This window comes from Coregonus clupeaformis, chromosome 5, assembly GCF_020615455.1.
Source record: "Coregonus clupeaformis isolate EN_2021a chromosome 5, ASM2061545v1, whole genome shotgun sequence".
NCBI lineage: Eukaryota > Metazoa > Chordata > Actinopteri > Salmoniformes > Salmonidae > Coregonus > Coregonus clupeaformis.
Genome location: NC_059196.1, coordinates 20,850,144 through 20,868,843, shown reverse-complemented (window position 1 = coordinate 20,868,843; position 18,700 = coordinate 20,850,144). Strand labels below are relative to the sequence as shown.

General features: G+C 42.2%; 1 protein-coding gene and 1 pseudogene across 1 annotated transcript in view; both read left to right on the top strand.

Annotated features, from left to right (window-relative positions):
* Nucleotides 1-3,893, top strand: part of LOC121564516 (ras GTPase-activating protein 2) — a 47,636-nt gene extending 43,743 nt beyond the window's left edge. Inside the window, exons 21-24 of the mRNA XM_041875807.1 lie at nucleotides 102-310; nucleotides 1,720-1,823; nucleotides 2,146-2,323; nucleotides 2,477-3,893. Of these exons, the coding sequence (XP_041731741.1) occupies nucleotides 102-310; nucleotides 1,720-1,823; nucleotides 2,146-2,323; nucleotides 2,477-2,507 (522 nt within the window). The 3' untranslated portion in view covers nucleotides 2,508-3,893. The remainder of the gene's footprint in view (nucleotides 1-101; nucleotides 311-1,719; nucleotides 1,824-2,145; nucleotides 2,324-2,476) is intronic.
* Nucleotides 3,894-8,758: 4,865 nt separating this feature from the next.
* On the top strand, nucleotides 8,759-18,182 carry LOC121564577 (annotated as a pseudogene).
* The last annotated feature ends 518 nt before the right edge of the window (nucleotides 18,183-18,700 follow it).

The following is an 18,700-nucleotide window of genomic DNA, read 5'->3' as shown; positions in this document are numbered from 1 at the left end:
AAGGGCAATTCATTTGCACCATATTGACAGCCTGTCAGATATTGTGTGTGTGTGTGTATGTATGCGTTATTGACAGCCCCTCTCTGCTCTCCCCTTTTTAGATGTTCCAGGTGCTCCACAGTGAGAAGCCGCTGTACGTGCAGGCGGGGAACTGTGTGGAGGCCAGTGAGTGGGTGGAGGTGCTGAGCCAAGTGAGCCGCTGTAACCCGGACCGCCTGGGCACCTTCCACCCCTCGGCCTATGTGTCCAGAGCCTGGCTCTGCTGCAGGAGCCTGAGCGACAGCCAGCCGGGCTGCAAGCCCTGCACACCGTGAGTACTCACCCCTGAATCCAAAAGTATTGGGACAGTTAATTTTTTTGTTTTTGTTTTGGCTCTGTACTCCAGCACTTTGGATTTTAAATGATACAATGACTGAGGTTAGACTGTCAGCTTTAATTTGAGGGTATTTTCATCCATATCGGGTGAACCGTTTAGAAATTACAGCATTTTGTGTACATAGTCTCCCCATTTTAGGGGAGACTATGTACATTTATAGACAAATTCACTTATGTGTGTTAAAGTACTAAAATGTTAAGCCTTTGGTCCCATATTCATAGCACACAATGACTACATCAAGCTTGTGACTGTACATATTTGTTGGATGCATTTGCTGTTTGTTTTGGTTTTGTTTCTGACTTATTTTGTGCCCGATATAAAATGAATGGTAAATAATGCATTGTGTCATTCTGGAGTCACTTTTTTATTGTAAATAAGAATATAATACATTAATGTGGATGCTACCATGATTACGGATAATCCTGTATGAATTGTGAATAATGATGAGTGAGAAAGTTACAGAGCCATAAATAACATGGCTTCTTTAATACACGTATAAGTGAATTTGTCCCAATACTTTTTGTCCCCTAAAATAGAGACTATGTACAGAAAGTGCTGTAATTTCTAAACGGTTCACCCTATATGGATGAAAATACCCTCAAATTAAAGCTGACAGTCTGCACTTTAACCTCATAGTTTTTACTGTATGGAGCTCACTGTATGTGAATGTATCTCAATGTAATCAAGGTTTGAAATTATTCTTGGGACTCTTGCGGTCAATTTACAATGTACAAATGATTTATAACTATGTTCCGGCCCCCGACCCTCCGCTGAATGTAATTGGGGACCCCTGCCCTACGTGCTTATGTAGATCAGAGAGGTTTGTATATATGGATGGTTCATAGTATGAAAAAGACAGCCAGCACTCGCAAATTAAGTATTAATTTGATTTATTTTCAGTCAAGACATTGTGACGGCTAAAAATAAATATTGTAAATAAAGTAATTATTTATTTAAGAGTTATTTAAACAAAATCTGATTTACTCCTGGGCTACAGCACCCATATATTCATTTATAGAACTTATTAAGAGTTGAGCATAGAGCATTTTATATGGTTCATAGTTCTATCTTGCACTCTGATCGGTCAGGTGGAATTTTCGCCATATTTCTTGTACTGGTGCTATTCTTCCCTCTCAGATCGACACAAATTTCTAGGAGATAGCGGCTGCTTCAACCAAGCAATTGACCGTAACGTAATCACTGCCTACTTGTATCAGACACCTCAGTCTTATTCAATAGGGAGCACCGCAGCTAAATTGGACAATTCCAGGAAGCGTTATTGGACAATTCCAGGTTTTCTTCCATTTGGTGCCTAATGAACATGACCCTATCTTCTTTCCCAGTACCTTGCTGGCTAACCTGCAGCTGGACATCGACTGTGACCGCGAGACGGAAAGAATCTTCTCCCTCCTCACCTCCAGCTACTCCAAGCTGCAGAAGATGGAAGGCAAGTGGGATTCTACCAGTCAATCGCCCAACTCTCACATAAATTAATATAAAAAGTATTCTTATCACAATAGATTGTTTCTATAGTGGCTTATTGCATGAGGCATTTTCTCTTGAACCGTACCCTGCCGACTCGGATATTTTATTTTGACATTGTCCTTTCCAGCTCGTTCCAGCAACTATTGTGTATGACTAACCAGGCCAGCCCAGTACAGCTCTGATTGGCTTGGCTCGGTTTGGCCCTTTAGTGTGAATCGGGCAACAGTAGCTTGGTGTGATAGATACATGAGGTCATCATCACAGGCTATGTCTCCTGTGGTCAGATGCATGTGCCAGCATCGCTGTGTACCAGGGTCCTGTGAGGGAGCAGGACGACTACTCCCTGTTCACCATCCAGGACTCCAAGGAGACATTCCACACAGTGCGGCAGATCACACACATCCTGGAGGAGCTGCAGAGAGAACACGACACCCGCAGCGGCACTGCGCAGTACGGCAGCCAGTAAGTACACACACACACACTCTCAAAAACATACATGTATATGTGTACACTCATATACTCACACTCACTTATTCACATATGGATACACACTCACACAGATGCATAGACAGCCACGTAAATATTTACCCTCTTTGCTTTTCTGTGTCTTTCTAGAGAGAATCCGATAGTTGGGAAGACATCCTAACCAGTCTAGGTGGGTCTGTCTGGCCTGAGTTCTACACTGGAGCCCCAGAGTGGCACCATCGGGATTGGCACTGGTTTAGAACGCTGCCCGCCTCCGCGAGGACCAAGAACGCATACCCCCAAGGTCGCGCTCTGCCCCCCTTCCCCCTCCACCACCATGTGACTGGACGGACGGTCCAATAGAGGAAGTTAAAAGTGTCACCTGACCCTGGCCAGAAGCTCTCATTGGTTCAGAAGAGGAGACCCGTAGTCGTTTTTTATTCTCTCTCTCCCCGTCTGTCTCCATCCCTCTCTCGTTCTCACACACACACCACTGCCCTAATCAGAAGAGTATATGCTTGCTCTCGTCTTCTACTTGATTTGCACAACAAAACTCAATCATGTCATTGAAACCTCCCTTTTTTTCTACAGTTCGGTGAAGACCAGACAACATCATTAGTTGGTGTGTGTGTGTATGTGAATAGGCTGCTAAAATACTCCCCTTTTATTCACTCAATGTTTTCAATCTCGATCGTCAACAATCAAGATGATGCTCTCACAATCTCTTGGGGCTTCACTGTTTTGATGTCCGTTTACGACTAAACAGCAAGCTGACTTTGTTTATCTCATTTTCTATAAAAGGGAATTGTCTCTTCTACCCTCCTATCTTTTGTGCTTTGAACAAATGTAGGTGTTTCAGAGTACAGTTAAGTGGATGAAATCAATCTGCCTTATTTTTCATAATGGGTGTGTGTGTAAAAGTCTCTCTCGCATCCTCGGGTTAGGGAATAATGCCGAAGCACTTTACATATTTGGAATATTCCAGATGGCATCATTTTAGATACGTGGTATCAGTATACCCCCCATATCGATCAGTTAAATGATCTCGTTTACGTTCTCGTTTCCCTTCCTGTACGATAAAGTTTATAGCCTGTAGATTTTAATAGCTATTTTTCTTACACCAAAGACGATAATTTCGTAGGATCGACTTGAGAAAAAAAAAAGGGTATAAATGTATTTTGAATACAGACTTTTTGAAAATGGAGAGAAATGCAGTATATATTTCGTTCATGTACATTTTGGTAACTGCATTATTCCTCTTTTTAACGATGTAGACGATTTGATTGAGTAACGTTCTAATGTTCTTTGGAAATGCAGAGGGACCGTGGTTGGTAGTCTAGAAATGTCTGTGACAACCGCTTCACCATGTAGTGATGTCACTGCATATCAATCTCCATCAATTACAACAAGCTAGACAATCCCCTTCACTTGCCAATCTAGCCCCTTAGATCCTCATCACTGGCCCACATTAACTGGTAGTCAAGCTCAGGGATGATAGACGAGTTTCCCACTAATACACTGAACAAAAACATAAACGCAACATGCAACAATTTCAAAGATATTACTGAGTTACATTTCATATAAGGAAATCAGTCAATTGAAATAAATTCATTAGGCCCTAATCTATGGATTTCACATGACTGGGAATACAGATATTCATCTGTTGGTCACAGATACCTTCAAAAGAAAGTTAGTATCTGCTGTGACCACCATTTGCCTCATGCAGTGCGACACATCTCCTTCGCATAGAGTTGATCAGGCTGTTGAATGTGGCCTGTGGAATGTTGTCCCACTCCACTTTAATGGCTGTGCGAAGTTTCTGTATATTGGCGGGAACTGGAACAACATGTCGTACACGTCGATCCAGAGCATCCCAAACATGCCCAATGGGTGACATGTCTGGTCAGTATGCAGGCCATGGAAGAAATGGGGCATTTTCAGCTTCCAGGAATTGTCTACAGATCCTTGCGACATGGGGCCGTGCATTATCATGCTGAAACATTAGGTGATGAAGGCAGATGAATGGCACGACAATGGGTCTCAGAATCTTGTTACATTATCTCTGTGCATTAAAATTCCCATCGATAAAATGCAATCGTGTTCGTTGTCTGTAGCTTATGCCTGCCCATATCAGAACCCCACCGCCACCTGTGGCAAACGTTGACATCAGCAAACCGCTCACCCACACGACGCCATACACGCGGTCTACCATCTGCCCGGTACAGTTGAAAACCGGGATTCATCCATGAAGAGCACACTTCTCCAGCGTGCCAGTGGCCATCAAAGGTGAGCATTTGCCCACAGTTTGACGCCGAACTGCAGTCCTGCGTGGTTACACGTGGTCTGCGGTTGTGAGGCCAGTTGGACATACTGCCAAATTCTCTAAAACAAAGTTTTGGTAGAGAAATTAACATTAACTTCTCTGGCAACAGCTCTGGGGGTCATTCCTGCAGTTAGCATGCCAATTGCATGCTCCCTCAAAATTTGAGACAACTGTGGCATTGTGTTGTGTGATAAAATTGTACATTTAGAGTGGCCTTTTGTCTCCAGCACAAGGTGCACCTGTGTAATGATCATGCTGTTTAATCAGCTTCTTGATATGCCACAGCTGTCAGGTGGATGGATTATATTGGCAAAGGAGAAATGCTCAGTAACAAGGAGGTAAACAACATTTTAGAGAAATACGATTTTTGTTTGTATGGGAAATATCTTGGCTTTTTTATTTCAGCTCATGAAACATGGGACCAACACTTTACATGTTGTGTTTATATTTTTGTTCAGTGTAATTACGAGTTGGAGGGGTGTTCAAGTGGATTTTTTCCCCAGTCGTATGTGGTCCTCTGTAGCTCAGCTGGTAGAGCACGGCGCTTGTAACGCCAAGGTAGTGGGTTCGATCCCCGGGACCACCCATACACAAAAAAATGTATGCACGCATGACTGTAAGTCGCTTTGGATAAAAGCGTCTGCTAAATGGCATATTATTATTATTATTATTATAAATCAACGTTTTTATTTGTCGCACACAGTGTCGCAGATGTTAAAGCAGGACCAGTGAAATGCTTATATAAGATCCAGGTCAGGGAAGTCTAATTTCTGATGAGTGACCACCGATCTAATGTCCAAAAGTTATTTACGGTTGTAGGAAATAATACTACCACCTTCCCACTTGGTTATGAACGCAGCATTAGTCCACATAGTCACACCGTTATAATTTGATCAGTCAACCAATAGGAATGATAGTGTGTAAAAACAGATGCCTAGAAACTTGAACTTGGATCAACAACAAGAAGGGAATGTGTAACACCGTTAGTACAGGGTCAACCATGTTTCGTATAGATTTTTGTTTGGCTTGTGGAACTATTTGCTGTCAGAAGTTTTGTCTTTGGTCTGTCATATATTCCCAACATGCATGTCCTGTGTATTTAACAATATATTTTTTTAGAGTACATTTTGTATGTATGTTTTTTTAACACTGCAAAAAAATCTGTGTTGGTGTGTTACGGCACCTTCTTCTTTGTCTTCAGTGGTACTAGGAAGCTGGCTGCTTTTCTTCATGTCACAGAGAGTCTAATGTATGGTAGTGTGCTGCGGAGTCTACGTCTATAGCTTATGCAACGTTACAGAATTGAACGTTGTCTGGAACACCAGGGTCGTGTTCATTAGAGCACACAGCAGAAAACGTTTTAAAACTTTTTGCAATGGAAAAAGAAAATGAGCGCTGTTCGTCTGTTTTCTTGCGTTTGGTGCCTAATGAGGACGACCCAGGTTAGGTTCCACCTGACTTTGTCAGTGGTTTTGCTGAAGGCTCTTGGCCTCATGGTTCTTGTCCTTTGTCGGCCTATTCTAACGTGTAGGTAAAGATGTCATCACGAGTGAGCTTGTTGGTTCATTGGTTTTTTTTCACCAATCTCAAACGTTTTTAAATCATAAGGGAATCTTCAATCACCACATCATCTCCTCACCTTACCTCTGACAAATGTTTTGTCATGATGTATCTTTAACGTTGTCAGAACCTTTTTTTTTTTAGAGCCATGAGAAACAGGCCTTTACTAACCCACCCACCCCCAAAGGGAACTTGGGTTGACACAATTGTACAATGTACAGGTCAGATGGGATGGTACTGTATGTTCTAGGGGTTTTGTTGCTTTGATCACAGTATAGGTACAAGTGGCACTGGGACACTGTTACCAGTCAACAGGGAACGTGTAACTTAAATCAGAAACATGTCTTACATGGTTATCTCTGTGTGTGTAGCCCAGTCATTTTAAAGTTTGATAATTTTACAAAACATGGGATGTCGAGTGATGGTTAACAGTCGATCCCTCGACAGGCCTTCATGTGAAGTCATCGCCATGATATCTTCAGCAGTCTTTTGAATGTTAAAATCAATCATTGCAAAGAGAATCGGTTATTTTCATATTTCACCCCTGTAAACCTATCATTGCATACATATTTGTGTTGTTGCTTTTGTTATTTAAACATTTTGAATTATTGTAGATTATTTTCCACAACCAGAAAGTCAAATCTTATATCCTGTTTTTTTTATTTGTTCATTTGAAATAATTTACAATAAACATGTTGCCAAACCTTTCACTTCAGGTGTGTGGTCTTTACTAAATGTCAGCTCAAGGGAAGGCGGAGGAGAGTAGAAACATTAGCCTGGTCCCAGATCTGTTTGTGGCACCTTGCCATTGGAGTTGGTAAGATGGCACAAATATATCTGGAACCAAGCTATAGAGACATTGGGGGGAGAACACAAGAAGGGGCTCAATTATTTAACAGGTTGCCGTTTATTGGGATGAGTCTTGTTCTGGAGGCAGAACTGAGCTATTTCCGCTAGATGGGCCAGCTGCAAAGTCAAAATTGGCTTTATTGTAAAAATAAATGAAAACAAAAATGAGGTTTTTGGGCTTAGTTTAACCTTGGGGTTCCGCATTTGGGTTAGCAGTGTGGTTAAGGTTAGGTTTAAAATCAGATTTTATGACTTTGTGGCTGTGACAGCTAGTGACCACTCTGCAGAGCTGCCTGCAGAACTAGATTAATTACGAAAAATGCTAACCTGCTATCCTTTTCATGAGACCGTTTGAGAGCTGTGGAGTCAACCAGCCAACAGTTGTACAGAACTCTGAGATGTATAAACAGTTTAATTCAGTTTGGGAAATGGGTTTACTATTGGCAGCACTTCACATGGAACAACTAATCATCCGCAAACCATTAAAGCTATTTTTTCCTTCCCAGTAATTGCCTCTGATGTCACTTCAGTGGACTCGTCTCAGTAAGAATGACTTGAAGAACATCTGTGGCATGTTGGATTTAAATCTCTTCCCCTAGATTTTCTCTAGCTTTTGGATATACTGTAATGTACATTCATAAATCAGTGTGTAGATCAGGGGTGCCCACATTTTTGGGCTTGGAAACCCCTAAAAAAACATTGTTTATCAATATATAAGATCATTCTGGAAGACTGGCAAGCAAAATCAAATTTTGTCGGGGGCCATGTTTGGCCCGTAGGCCCCACTTTGGATGGCCCTGCTGTAGATTAAGAAGAAGAGGGCGAGAGGAGGAATAGTGTGACAGCCCGCCTCCCCTGTCCTCTTAACCGAGGACTGCCCATGTGCACAACAGCATAAGTTACTCTTTAGCACTGGTACCTTTTTCATGCACCAGCTGCATTCTCCTGAAGGCACATATTGGACTCTCACTTTTGATAACTTCCGTGACCAAAAAGTAAATCTTAATACATTTATCTATGTGAAGACAAAGACCGTTCTTTCATCAGACCATTCTCTTTACACAACAAAGTTGGAACTGACTGACTTTAAGTCCGAAGATTTAAGTCAGAACATATGCTGGCTACGTTTTTTCATTTGTTTCGTCCATATTATCAGACATTGCTTTGATGTGTTACTTAGATGTCGACCACATAGTGTGAGACTTCTCAATATCCACCTGCAGTTTACACAGTCGACCCTGCCCCTGCAGATTGATACCAGTCTTGCTTTTCAAATGAAAGGAAGCATGTAATATAAAAAACATGTAGAACAAATCTCTTTATGATGCCACAGCATGACTTATGGATTTGGAAATGACTTCATGTTTCTACTGAGCCATCCTTTTTCTGTCAGCCAAACCAATTTGTTAAATAGACCGTTGAGATTCAAGTGCTTTTTAAAATTGAACTTGCCAAGCGCAATTACTTAAAAAAGTGACAGTGTTCCCTCTCTGTGTTTGGACCAAAGAATTACATAATAGCATCTCTGTAGTTTGGACACTATCTGACACACACAAACACACACACACCTCCTTGACCCAGACATTGACCTCCCCATCATGGTTTATTTTGTTGGCTCATCTCCATCCTTATCTGCTGTTGTGTCTGCCATGGCCAGGTTTGCGAAACTCTGGGAAAGAGACCAATTTCTCAAGACTTCTCAGCCTCTCCGTACCTCTTGCCTCATCAGCTGATGCTCCAGCCCAGTACATAGCTTAGAGGGCCAGACGAAGGACCAGGACCAAAGAATCGGACTTGAGACAAGAGCATATAACATAAACCCCACAAGGAACGTCTGGTTAAGAGAATCAAGCACCCCAAAGGACAGTGAAAAGGAGTAGACGGAAGTAGATTATGTTTGCATTGAAGAGGTTTGTGGTGGCACTGCTGACCCTAGGGATGTGGGTTCATCCAACACTTTAACGGATACGAGGTAAGAGGCGAAACAATGACGTTATTTTACTATATGGTTCTACTCTCTAACACACAGGGTTGGGGAGTAACTGATTGCATGTAATCTGATTACAAAACGGAATCAGTTACGTTACCAGCAAAAATATTTTAATCAGATTACAGATACTTTTGAAAAAGTAGATGATTACTTCTTGGATTACTTCTAAATTCAGAAAGGATGTTTGCGAAAAAATACGTGACGCTTTTCTGATTTCTCAATGACATTCAATTCAGCATTGAAAAAGGGTGCAAGTTTAAGTTTGTTCCACCTGAGCGAGTCAGACCACAAATCAGAGACCACTAGGATGACACACCAAATGCGTTTGATGGATCTTTTTTGTCTTCTAATGCCTCTTAAGGGGAAAGTAATACAAAAGTAACAAAGTAATCAGATTACATTACTAAATTTGGGTAATCTAAACATTAGGTTACTGATTCTTGGACAGGTAACTAGTAACCATAACGGATTACATTAATAAACTAACCTACCCAACCCTGCTAACACAGTTACTGTGAGTACACAAACACATACACATGCACAGGTTTTTTCCTCCATCTAATTAGTGCAGCAATTGTTAGAAATTGTTTGGTTATTTAAATGTCACTCATGTTGGTTTAGCTAGCTTTCCTATCATCACAGTTTTTGCCTACATGAACAGTATTTTTGTGTTGTTTTAACCCCATAGCCATCACCGGAATGCTAGTCTTTTGTCGAGTCCAGATCCTCACAACTCTTCTACACTGGGAAGAGCTTTGTGGGGAATGTCCCCATTCTGGACTACAAGGTCACAGAGTTGACCAGGTAGGCTATAGAGATCATGACACCACTGAGCACTCCCCTTTCAAAACATTTAACCAGCCAGGGCACATCCGGCTGAACCACACTGACTGAACCAGGTCCCACATAGTCTCTCATTTACATACACTGAGTGTCCAAAAAATTAAGAACACCTTAACACAATCCATGTCTCAATTGTCTCAAGACATACAAATCCTTCTTTAACCTGTCTCCTCCCTTTCATCTACACGGATTGAAGTGGATTTAACAAGTTACATCAATAAAGGATCATAGCTTTCACGTGGATTCACCTGGTCAGTCTATGTCTTGGAAAGAGCAGTTTTTTGTACACTCAATGTATAACTCAATAAGATGCAATGCTGTTATGATGATTACTGTGTTTTGACATGTCTGTCTCTGTCTGTCCATCTGTAGCTTTGAGTTTGAGCTGCATACTCTGGACCCGTAGGGGGTGATATTCTTCTGGGACATGGGCGGGCAGCAGAACTACTTCCTGCTGGCGGTGGTCCGTGGGAACCTGAGCATCCAGACGAGCCGCGGGGACAGACAGGTCCTCGTCACCTCTGGGCCCAAGATCAGTGACGGGGAGTGGAAAAAGGTGAGGTCCTGAACCGTATCCTCTAAATGACTTTGTGACAGTAGGCTATGTTATAACCATAATAACATAATTACCATGTGGATAATGTACAGGTAACTGACAAAATAAAGGAAACACCAACATAAAGTGTCTTAATAGGGTGTAGGACCACCACGACAGCTTCAATGCACCTTGGCATAGATTATACATGTGTTTGGAACTCTATTGGAGGGATGTGACACCATTCTTCCACGAGAAATTCCATTATTTGGTGTTTTGTTGATTGTGGTGGAAAACGCTGTCTCTGGCGCGCTCCAGCATCTCCCATAAGTGTTCAATGGCGAACGTGCTGATGTCAGAATTCACTATCCACTGAGTTTTTAAACTATGGCGCGCAAATATTGTTCAATGTGCCAATAAATCAGCACAATCTACTTTTTCATTTTTTCTGATTGCCAGCGTCTTGAAACTAAAATTGGGATCATGTTTACTGTGCTAATGAACACACAAGAAAAAGAGAAATGGATAATGTACAATAAGAGATATTTGTGGTAAGTGCATGGGGGCCGCCATCTTTATGCACCTCTGCTATTGGGTTGAGATCTGGTGACTGAGACAGCCATGGCATATGGTTTACATTGTTTTCATGCTCATCAAACCATTCAGTGACCATTGGTGCCCTGTGGATGGGGGCATTGTCATCCTATGGAGGCATAGCCATGGTAGCCAAAATAATAGCCTGCCCAGCATTTTTATGCATGATGGGATGTTAATTGCTTAATTAACTCAGGAACCACACCTGTGTGGAAGCAACTGCTTTCAATATACTTTATATCTCTCATTTAGTCAAGTGTTTCCATTATTTTGTCAGTTACCTGTGATAGCCATGCAATAGCAGTGTAATAACCATGTGGGCCATGTAATAACAATGTCAATACAATATAATACCCACATGGGCTATGTATTAGTGATCAAATACCAATGTGAGAGCTGAGATAGGCAACGGCGTCCTGAGAATCTCCATCAGAGACCTGATCCCAGATAGCCGAGTTACCCTGGGGGTGAGTCTAAGTCTTGTTACCCCCCACCTGACTGACAGGGAGTAGAATGGAAGCATGTGAGAGGACCCATGGGAAGGAATGTGTGTCTGGAGAGGTGTTAGGACATAACAGGGACACAGCAGGGTTACAGACAGGCTGGAGGTGGGGGTGAGAGATAATAAAGGTGTAGAAGGGCGGGGTAGTGCTAGCATGTTGTGAGAGGTTTTTGAAGGGAGTTTGGGTCTGCACAGTAAAGGTTAGGACCTTTACATTCCATGGTTAGGAGCAATAGTAATAAAAACGTAGGGTTGCAGATGGGGTGGGAGTGTGGTGGGACATTAAGAGAGAGAGTGAAGGGGTAGTTGTCAAATGTGAAGAGAGGTTTTTGGAGGAAAATGTGTGTCTGCAGAGGGCTTGGGAACCATTGTAATAAGTACACTGGGGTTGCTTCCCAAATTACACCCTATTCCCTATGTAGTGTACTACTTTTGACCTATAAATGGAATAGGGTGCCATTTGGGACAGCCTGGGTTGCAGAAGAGGAAGGGCATAGGGTAGAACATTGAAGCCTTGCTAGTTGGACACTAACTACAGTGGGGGAAAAAGTATTTAGTCAGCCACCAATTGTGCAAGTTCTCCCACTTAAAAAGATGAGAGTGGCCTGTAATTTTCATCATAGGTACACGTCAACTATGACAGACAAAATTAGATTTTTTTTCTCCAGAAAATCATGTTAGGATTTTTTATGAATTTATTTGCAAATTATGGTGGAAAATAAGTATTTGGTCAATAACAAAAGTTTCTCAATACTTTGTTATATACCCTTTGTTGGCAATGACACAGGTCAAACGTTTTTTCTGTAAGTCTTCACAAGGTTTTCACACTGTTGCTGGTATTTTGGCCCATTCCTCCATGCAGATCTCCTCTAGAGCAGTGATGTTTTGGGGCTGTTGCTGGGCAACACGGACTTTCAACTCCCTCCAAAGATTTTCTATGGGGTTGAGATCTGGAGACTGGCTAGGCCACTCCAGGACCTTGAAATGCTTCTTACGAAGCCACTCCTTCGTTGCCCGGGCGGTGTATTTGGGATCATTGTCATGCTGAAAGACCCAGCCACGTTTCATCTTCAATGCCCTTGCTGATGGAAGGAGGTTTTCACTCAAAATCTCACGATACATGGCCCCATTCATTCTTTCCTTTACACGGATCAGTCATCCTGGTCCCTTTGCAGAAAAACAGCCCCAAAGCATGATGTTTCCACCCCCATGCTTCACAGTAGGTATGGTGTTATTTGGATGCAACTCAGCATTCTTTGTCCTCCAAACACGACGAGTTGAGTTTTTACCAAAAAAGTTATATTTTGGTTTCATCTGACCATATGACATTCTCCCAATCCTCTTCTGGATCATCCAAATGCACTCTAGCAAACTTCAGACGGGCCTGGACATGTACTGGCTTAAGCAGGGGGACACGTCTGGCACTGCAGGATTTGAGTCCCTGGCGGCGTAGTGTGTTACTGATGGTAGGCTTTGTTACTTTGGTCCCAGCTCTTTGCAGGTCATTCACTAGGTCCCCCTGTGTGGTTCTGGGATTTTGCTCACCGTTCTTGTGATCATTTTGACCCCACGGGGTGAGATCTTGCGTGGAGCCCCAGATCGAGGGGGATTATCAGTGGTCTTGTATGTCTTCCATTTCCTAATAATTGCTCCCACAGTTGATTTCTTCAAACCAAGCTGCTTACCTATTGCAGATTCAGTCTTCCCAGCCTGGTGCAGGTCTACAATTTTGTTTCTGGTGTCCTTTGACAGCTCTTTGGTCTTGGCCATAGTGGAGTTTGGAGTGTGACTGTTTGAGGTTGTGGACAGGTGTATTTTATACTGATAACAAGTTCAAACAGGTGCCATTAATACAGGTAACGAGTGGAGGACAGAGGAGCCTCTTAAAGAAGAAGTTACAGGTCTGTGAGAGCCAGAAATCTTGCTTGTTTGTAGGTGTCCAAATACTTATTTTCCACCATAATTTGCAAATAAATTCATAAAAAATCCTACAATGTGATTGTCTGGAGAAAAAAAATCTAATTTTGTCTGTCATAGTTGACGTGTACCTATGATGAAAATTACAGGCCTCTCTCATCTTTTTAAGTGGGAGAACTTGCACAATTGGTGGCTGACTAAATACTTTTTTCCCCCACTGTATATGAAAGATAGTGAGACTGTCTGTGGAGATGGGAGTTAACCAGGGATCTGTCTGGTTCTCATAACGTGAGATTTGCTTCTCTAATCTGTGTGCAATGATAACCACTGTGCTCTTGCCAACACCAATAATGATTTTCCCAGCTGGACCGCACAGCCTGAGACAGTTTTCTGACACCAACTTTCTCACCATGATAAGAACAACAGGATCAAAGCAGAGCTCAGAGTTCAACTCCTGAGAGAGCATGAACTGTAGTTCATATCATTTTAATATTGTATTTTATACCCTACACAAACAGCACGTGTCTGTTCTTCGAACGCACCCACTGTCCCTCTGAATTAGACTATTTTGCAATGGACAAATAAAAACAATAAAAACAAGAAAGAGCAGCGCTATGTAGTGAAGGGCAATCACATGGGGCTTGTTTTTCTATACCATTTCCTCTGTCTGTCTGTCTGTCTAGCTGAACACTCCTCTGGATGGCTGCATGCGGAACTGGGACTGGGTCAGACAGAACTCGAGCATCCTGGAGTGGACCCTGCAGGATTCCAAGGTGCAGAGGTGCTGGGTCCTACTTTCCTAGAGTCGGCTCTGTTGGCTTCAACCCTCTAGGTAGGCCACCTCAGTTCCCCGTCACATGACAAGGGACAGGATTTTTTTCTGATCACGCACCCTGACAGGGAAAAATTCTGGTCCCTATATTTTAGGTCCTTGGAAACATTTAGGGGTAGTTTACCTTAATATAAGTATTTTTTGGTCTTAAAATTAAACAATGAAAACTTGGGACTGAAAAATGTTGGAAACAGTTCTGTTTCAAAATCTTAAATATTGCAATATTGTCAACAATATCACTCCAAAATACTTGTTTGACTTAGAATGAAAGATTTTGGTAAAGAAGTTTCCAACTATTTTTTGTCATGGTTTTCATTCTCCCATTCCATGCATCTTTTCCATAGAGCCTGTATTTAAATTCTAAGCGGAACACAGAACTTCTCTCGCGGGAAGAAAACAATTAAGATTGGTAAAAAATGTGTAAACCTACCACTTTAAGAATGGATCCCTGGTTAACTCCCATTTCATTTACATAATTTAGAGGATGCTCTTATCCAGAGTGACTAATAGGAGCAGGAGCAATTAAGGTTAAGTGCTTTGATCAAGGGCACATCGACAGATTTTCCACCTTGCCTGCTCAGGGATTCGAACCAGTGACCTTTCGATTACTAGCCCAACGCTCTCACTGCTAGGCTGCCTGCCGTCTCCACAGAGAGTCTCACATGCTCCCATACTGTAGCTACTGTCCCATGGTATTTCATTCTTTTCATTACTTCAATAACATCTGAAGCTGAAGTTTAAGTACTTGGATCAGGTGCTTTCCTTATTTTGTCAGTAACGTAAAAAGCGTGAAGACATTAAATGGTCTGTAAAAGGAACACTGCATGGTTGTATGAACAAGGAAGTGCACGGGTTAGGGTGCAGAGTGATATGTATGTGATGTTTGTCTTTGTGTCTGCAGTGCTGCTGGGAAACTCTTCAGCTGAGCCAGATGGTGCAGACTGGACTCTCTGTGGAGCTAGCTCTCAGAACAGTTTTAGGCAGAGGCTTTCTCTTCATCCTCGTAGAACGACTACATCCTCTCCTTGAAACTCAACCACCCTTCACAGGTAACACACCGGAACTATACAGCCTCACGACCCAACTGATCTGGACCAGCTCTTTGTTATGTTATAGTCTCTATCTTCTGTCATTCCTTCACTATTACTGCTTTGGAAATGCTTATGATCTTTAAGAATGGCACAATGTCAAATCCTAACAAATGGCAAAGAGATGGCAAAGAGATGGCAAAGAGATGTGGTGGCAAAGAGAGGGTAGTGGGTTCGATCTCCGGGACCACCCATACGTAAAAATATATGCACACATGACTGTAAGTCGCTTTGGACAAAAGCGTCTGCTAAATGGCATATTATTATTATTATTAGATGGCCAACACACGCACACACACAGATACACACTCATACACGCTCATTCACACACAAATTTACACAGGTCACTCAAATACACACGCACGCACGCACACTCCCACAGACACACACACACACATTCACACAGCAGCAGGTCGCAAACAAGTCACACACACACACACTCCTGCCTCCATAGAGTCTGGGAACTGACTTGATTAGCCCAATGCTCACATGTTGTGATGTCATGCAAAATGACAAGCATGAAGAGGTCAAACTTTCCGAAAGAGGCTTTGTTCAAATTATGTCACTGTCAGTATGCCATACTTTAAGATGATTTAGCTACTGGAAATCCCCCCAAATATCTATGTGAACAGATCTCTGTTGGACTTCAACACACATTCTTTGTGCTGTGTGGAACAAACCCTGACTTTGACCTTTTACGTCTATCTAGGGCACAAACAGATGTGTTGCTTTTTCCTGTTGCAGATTGTTCTGTTGATACCGATTGTTGATCTGGCATCCGCTGCCTCTCTTTATGAAATTTGTTTCCAAATGACAATGTTGACAATTTTTACAGACCAATGGAGATCCTTTTTAAACCCAAATGAAGCATTACCTCCAATCCCTATCCAAACACAGCCTTATGGGGTGATATAATGCAAATCTCTCCTGGATAAGTTTGGATTCATCCATCGTTTGTGTTTCCTGTGCCCTAGGAACTGATGCTGCGTTTGAGGGGGACTCTATTCTGGTCACACAGCTACACCCAGGCCCTCTGCTCAGGTGAGAGTCAGTTCCTGCAGCTGCAGGTGAGGCCAGCTGGTGATTGGCATGGGCGTAACCAAGGCAACCATGAAGTTGACCGATTGGGACTACGAGCTCCTGAAGAGAGTGTTGAGCCAACCAGGGAGCATGGTGTACTTGGGGGGCGGACCAGGTGAGCATTGAGTCTCAAATGACACCCTATTCTCTACAAAGTGCACTACTTTAGGCCAGAGACTTTTCTCTTCCAATCCTATTCGTGCTGTCTTCCCACAACAACTGATCCTATTCCTCCTACTCTTTCACTATTCTACTCTTACACACTTAAGAAGGCCGCAAAGCCGAAACATCTGTGTACGCTATCCCTGATGCAGTGAAAATAATAACATCAAAAATGAAGCAAGCTTTATGCAACATATTTTTAAGTGCAGACCCATCACACCTTTTTACTATTCTACTCTTCCCTCACTCTCTCACCCTCAATCTTTCCCCTTATTTCCAGCTCTCTCCCACCTTCGTTTCACCTCATTCTTATTTTTTCATTCTTTCCCACATAGCATGTCCCAGTATCATTCTCTCTATCTCCTCTCCATTTATTGTCCACTACTAATTGTCCTCCCACTTTGCATAATTTCAATCCACATCTCCTCTCCAGTATTTTCATCTCGCTATGTTTCCTGGATCACCTCACAAATCAGATGAGCTAATTTTCCACATTTCACCCCAGAATGACCATATGCTTCCAGGTCATGTGGCGACATATAACCAATAAAAAAAAGGGTGAAAGCTGGACACACCCTCTGGACACAGTCAAAGGTCAGAGAGAGGCCCCGTTCAAGTGATTGAATTGTGCATTCTTCCTTCCTCCTTTAAATTATGCTTGCAAGGACCGCCCTACGTGGCTTTCATCTGTCCAGTAATGTCTAATCAGTGATTACTTTGATGAAGGGAGGAAGGAAGGATGCACAATTCAATCACTTGAACGAGGCCTCTGTCTGAGCTTTGAGTGTGTCCAGAAGGTGTGTCCAGCTTCCACGGCTGTCTCCAGGCCAAGATCCAGGGTGTCAATGTCGACCTTGACCTGGCAGAGGTCAAACATGGGGATGTCCGCTCTCACAGCTGCCCTGCCGCACTCGACGTCCGAGATGGGAAGAAAAGGAGCCGCAGTTACACACGACACTGCTTATAAGACTACATAATGCTACATAAGACCACTTAAGCCACTGTTTACTGTTTGGCCATTGTCTGTCTCTCAACGTTTTACTCTGTCTCATATGGCTATCTATGCAACAAGCTGTAACACATGTTACTGCAGAAATTGTATTTTCTAATTGTTCTAATTGTATTTGTTTTGAAGCATATCTGACAAGTGAGGGTTCATTTGAAGGACAAGAGAAGGTTTTCTTTGTGTAGATCGTTTTGTATACATTTTTGGCAAACTTTGGTACGTCAATGCAAAACCGTAACATTTCACTTTATTTGCTGCATATTTCCAGCAGAATTCTCCTATAATGAGGTAAAGCTAAACAGTACAGCTGAATTACCATGTCCACTCTTGTTAAGTCGGTGAGAATGGCAATAAAGCATTTGCTGCTTTTTATAGCTATTTGAGTAGCATTGCATTTTTTTACATATGTCTTGTAATTTCATCCAAAGCTGTCCAGATGGTCAAAAAACATTGTATTCTTTCTCACACTGATAAGTTCCTGAACCATTTGTTAATGTACTGTATGGATGAGATGCAAGTTTTATCTCTCTGTATTACCTTATACTTCCTATGAAACTAACTAAAGCAAGACAGAAGAGCCTTGGACAGAACAGTTATTCTATAATCTTCATTGACATGAGAGTGGCATGAATACCAAAACACAAGGAGCTCATCTTCTTACCAGACAGAAGCTCTCACATCCAGTTGCAGACTTGGATTCAAATACAAATGTAAATAATTTAAAATGCTTTAGTTGAGCTTGATTGAGCTTGTCTGGTGCAATGGAACCAAAAGAATAGTCGCAAAGGTGCAAAACCTGCCCATCTGGCACTCCAGGCAGGCTAAAGCAAACGTGCAAAGTATTTGACATTTTTCAAATAGTATTTGAACCCAGGTTTTCACAGTTGCCTGAGAAAGCCAATGTTCTTGTGGTTTATTTCTGCCCTGCGAAATTCTTCAACCCCTGGTGATGAAAAAAACCAGATAATTACTCCATCCATCTTCTGTCTTGTACATTTCCACCTAATTGTTTCAAGTGGAATTGTGCAAGCAAATTACATTTGGATTTTGGGTTTATTGGTTTTTAGCCCTCACAAGTGGAAAGTTTTGTGAA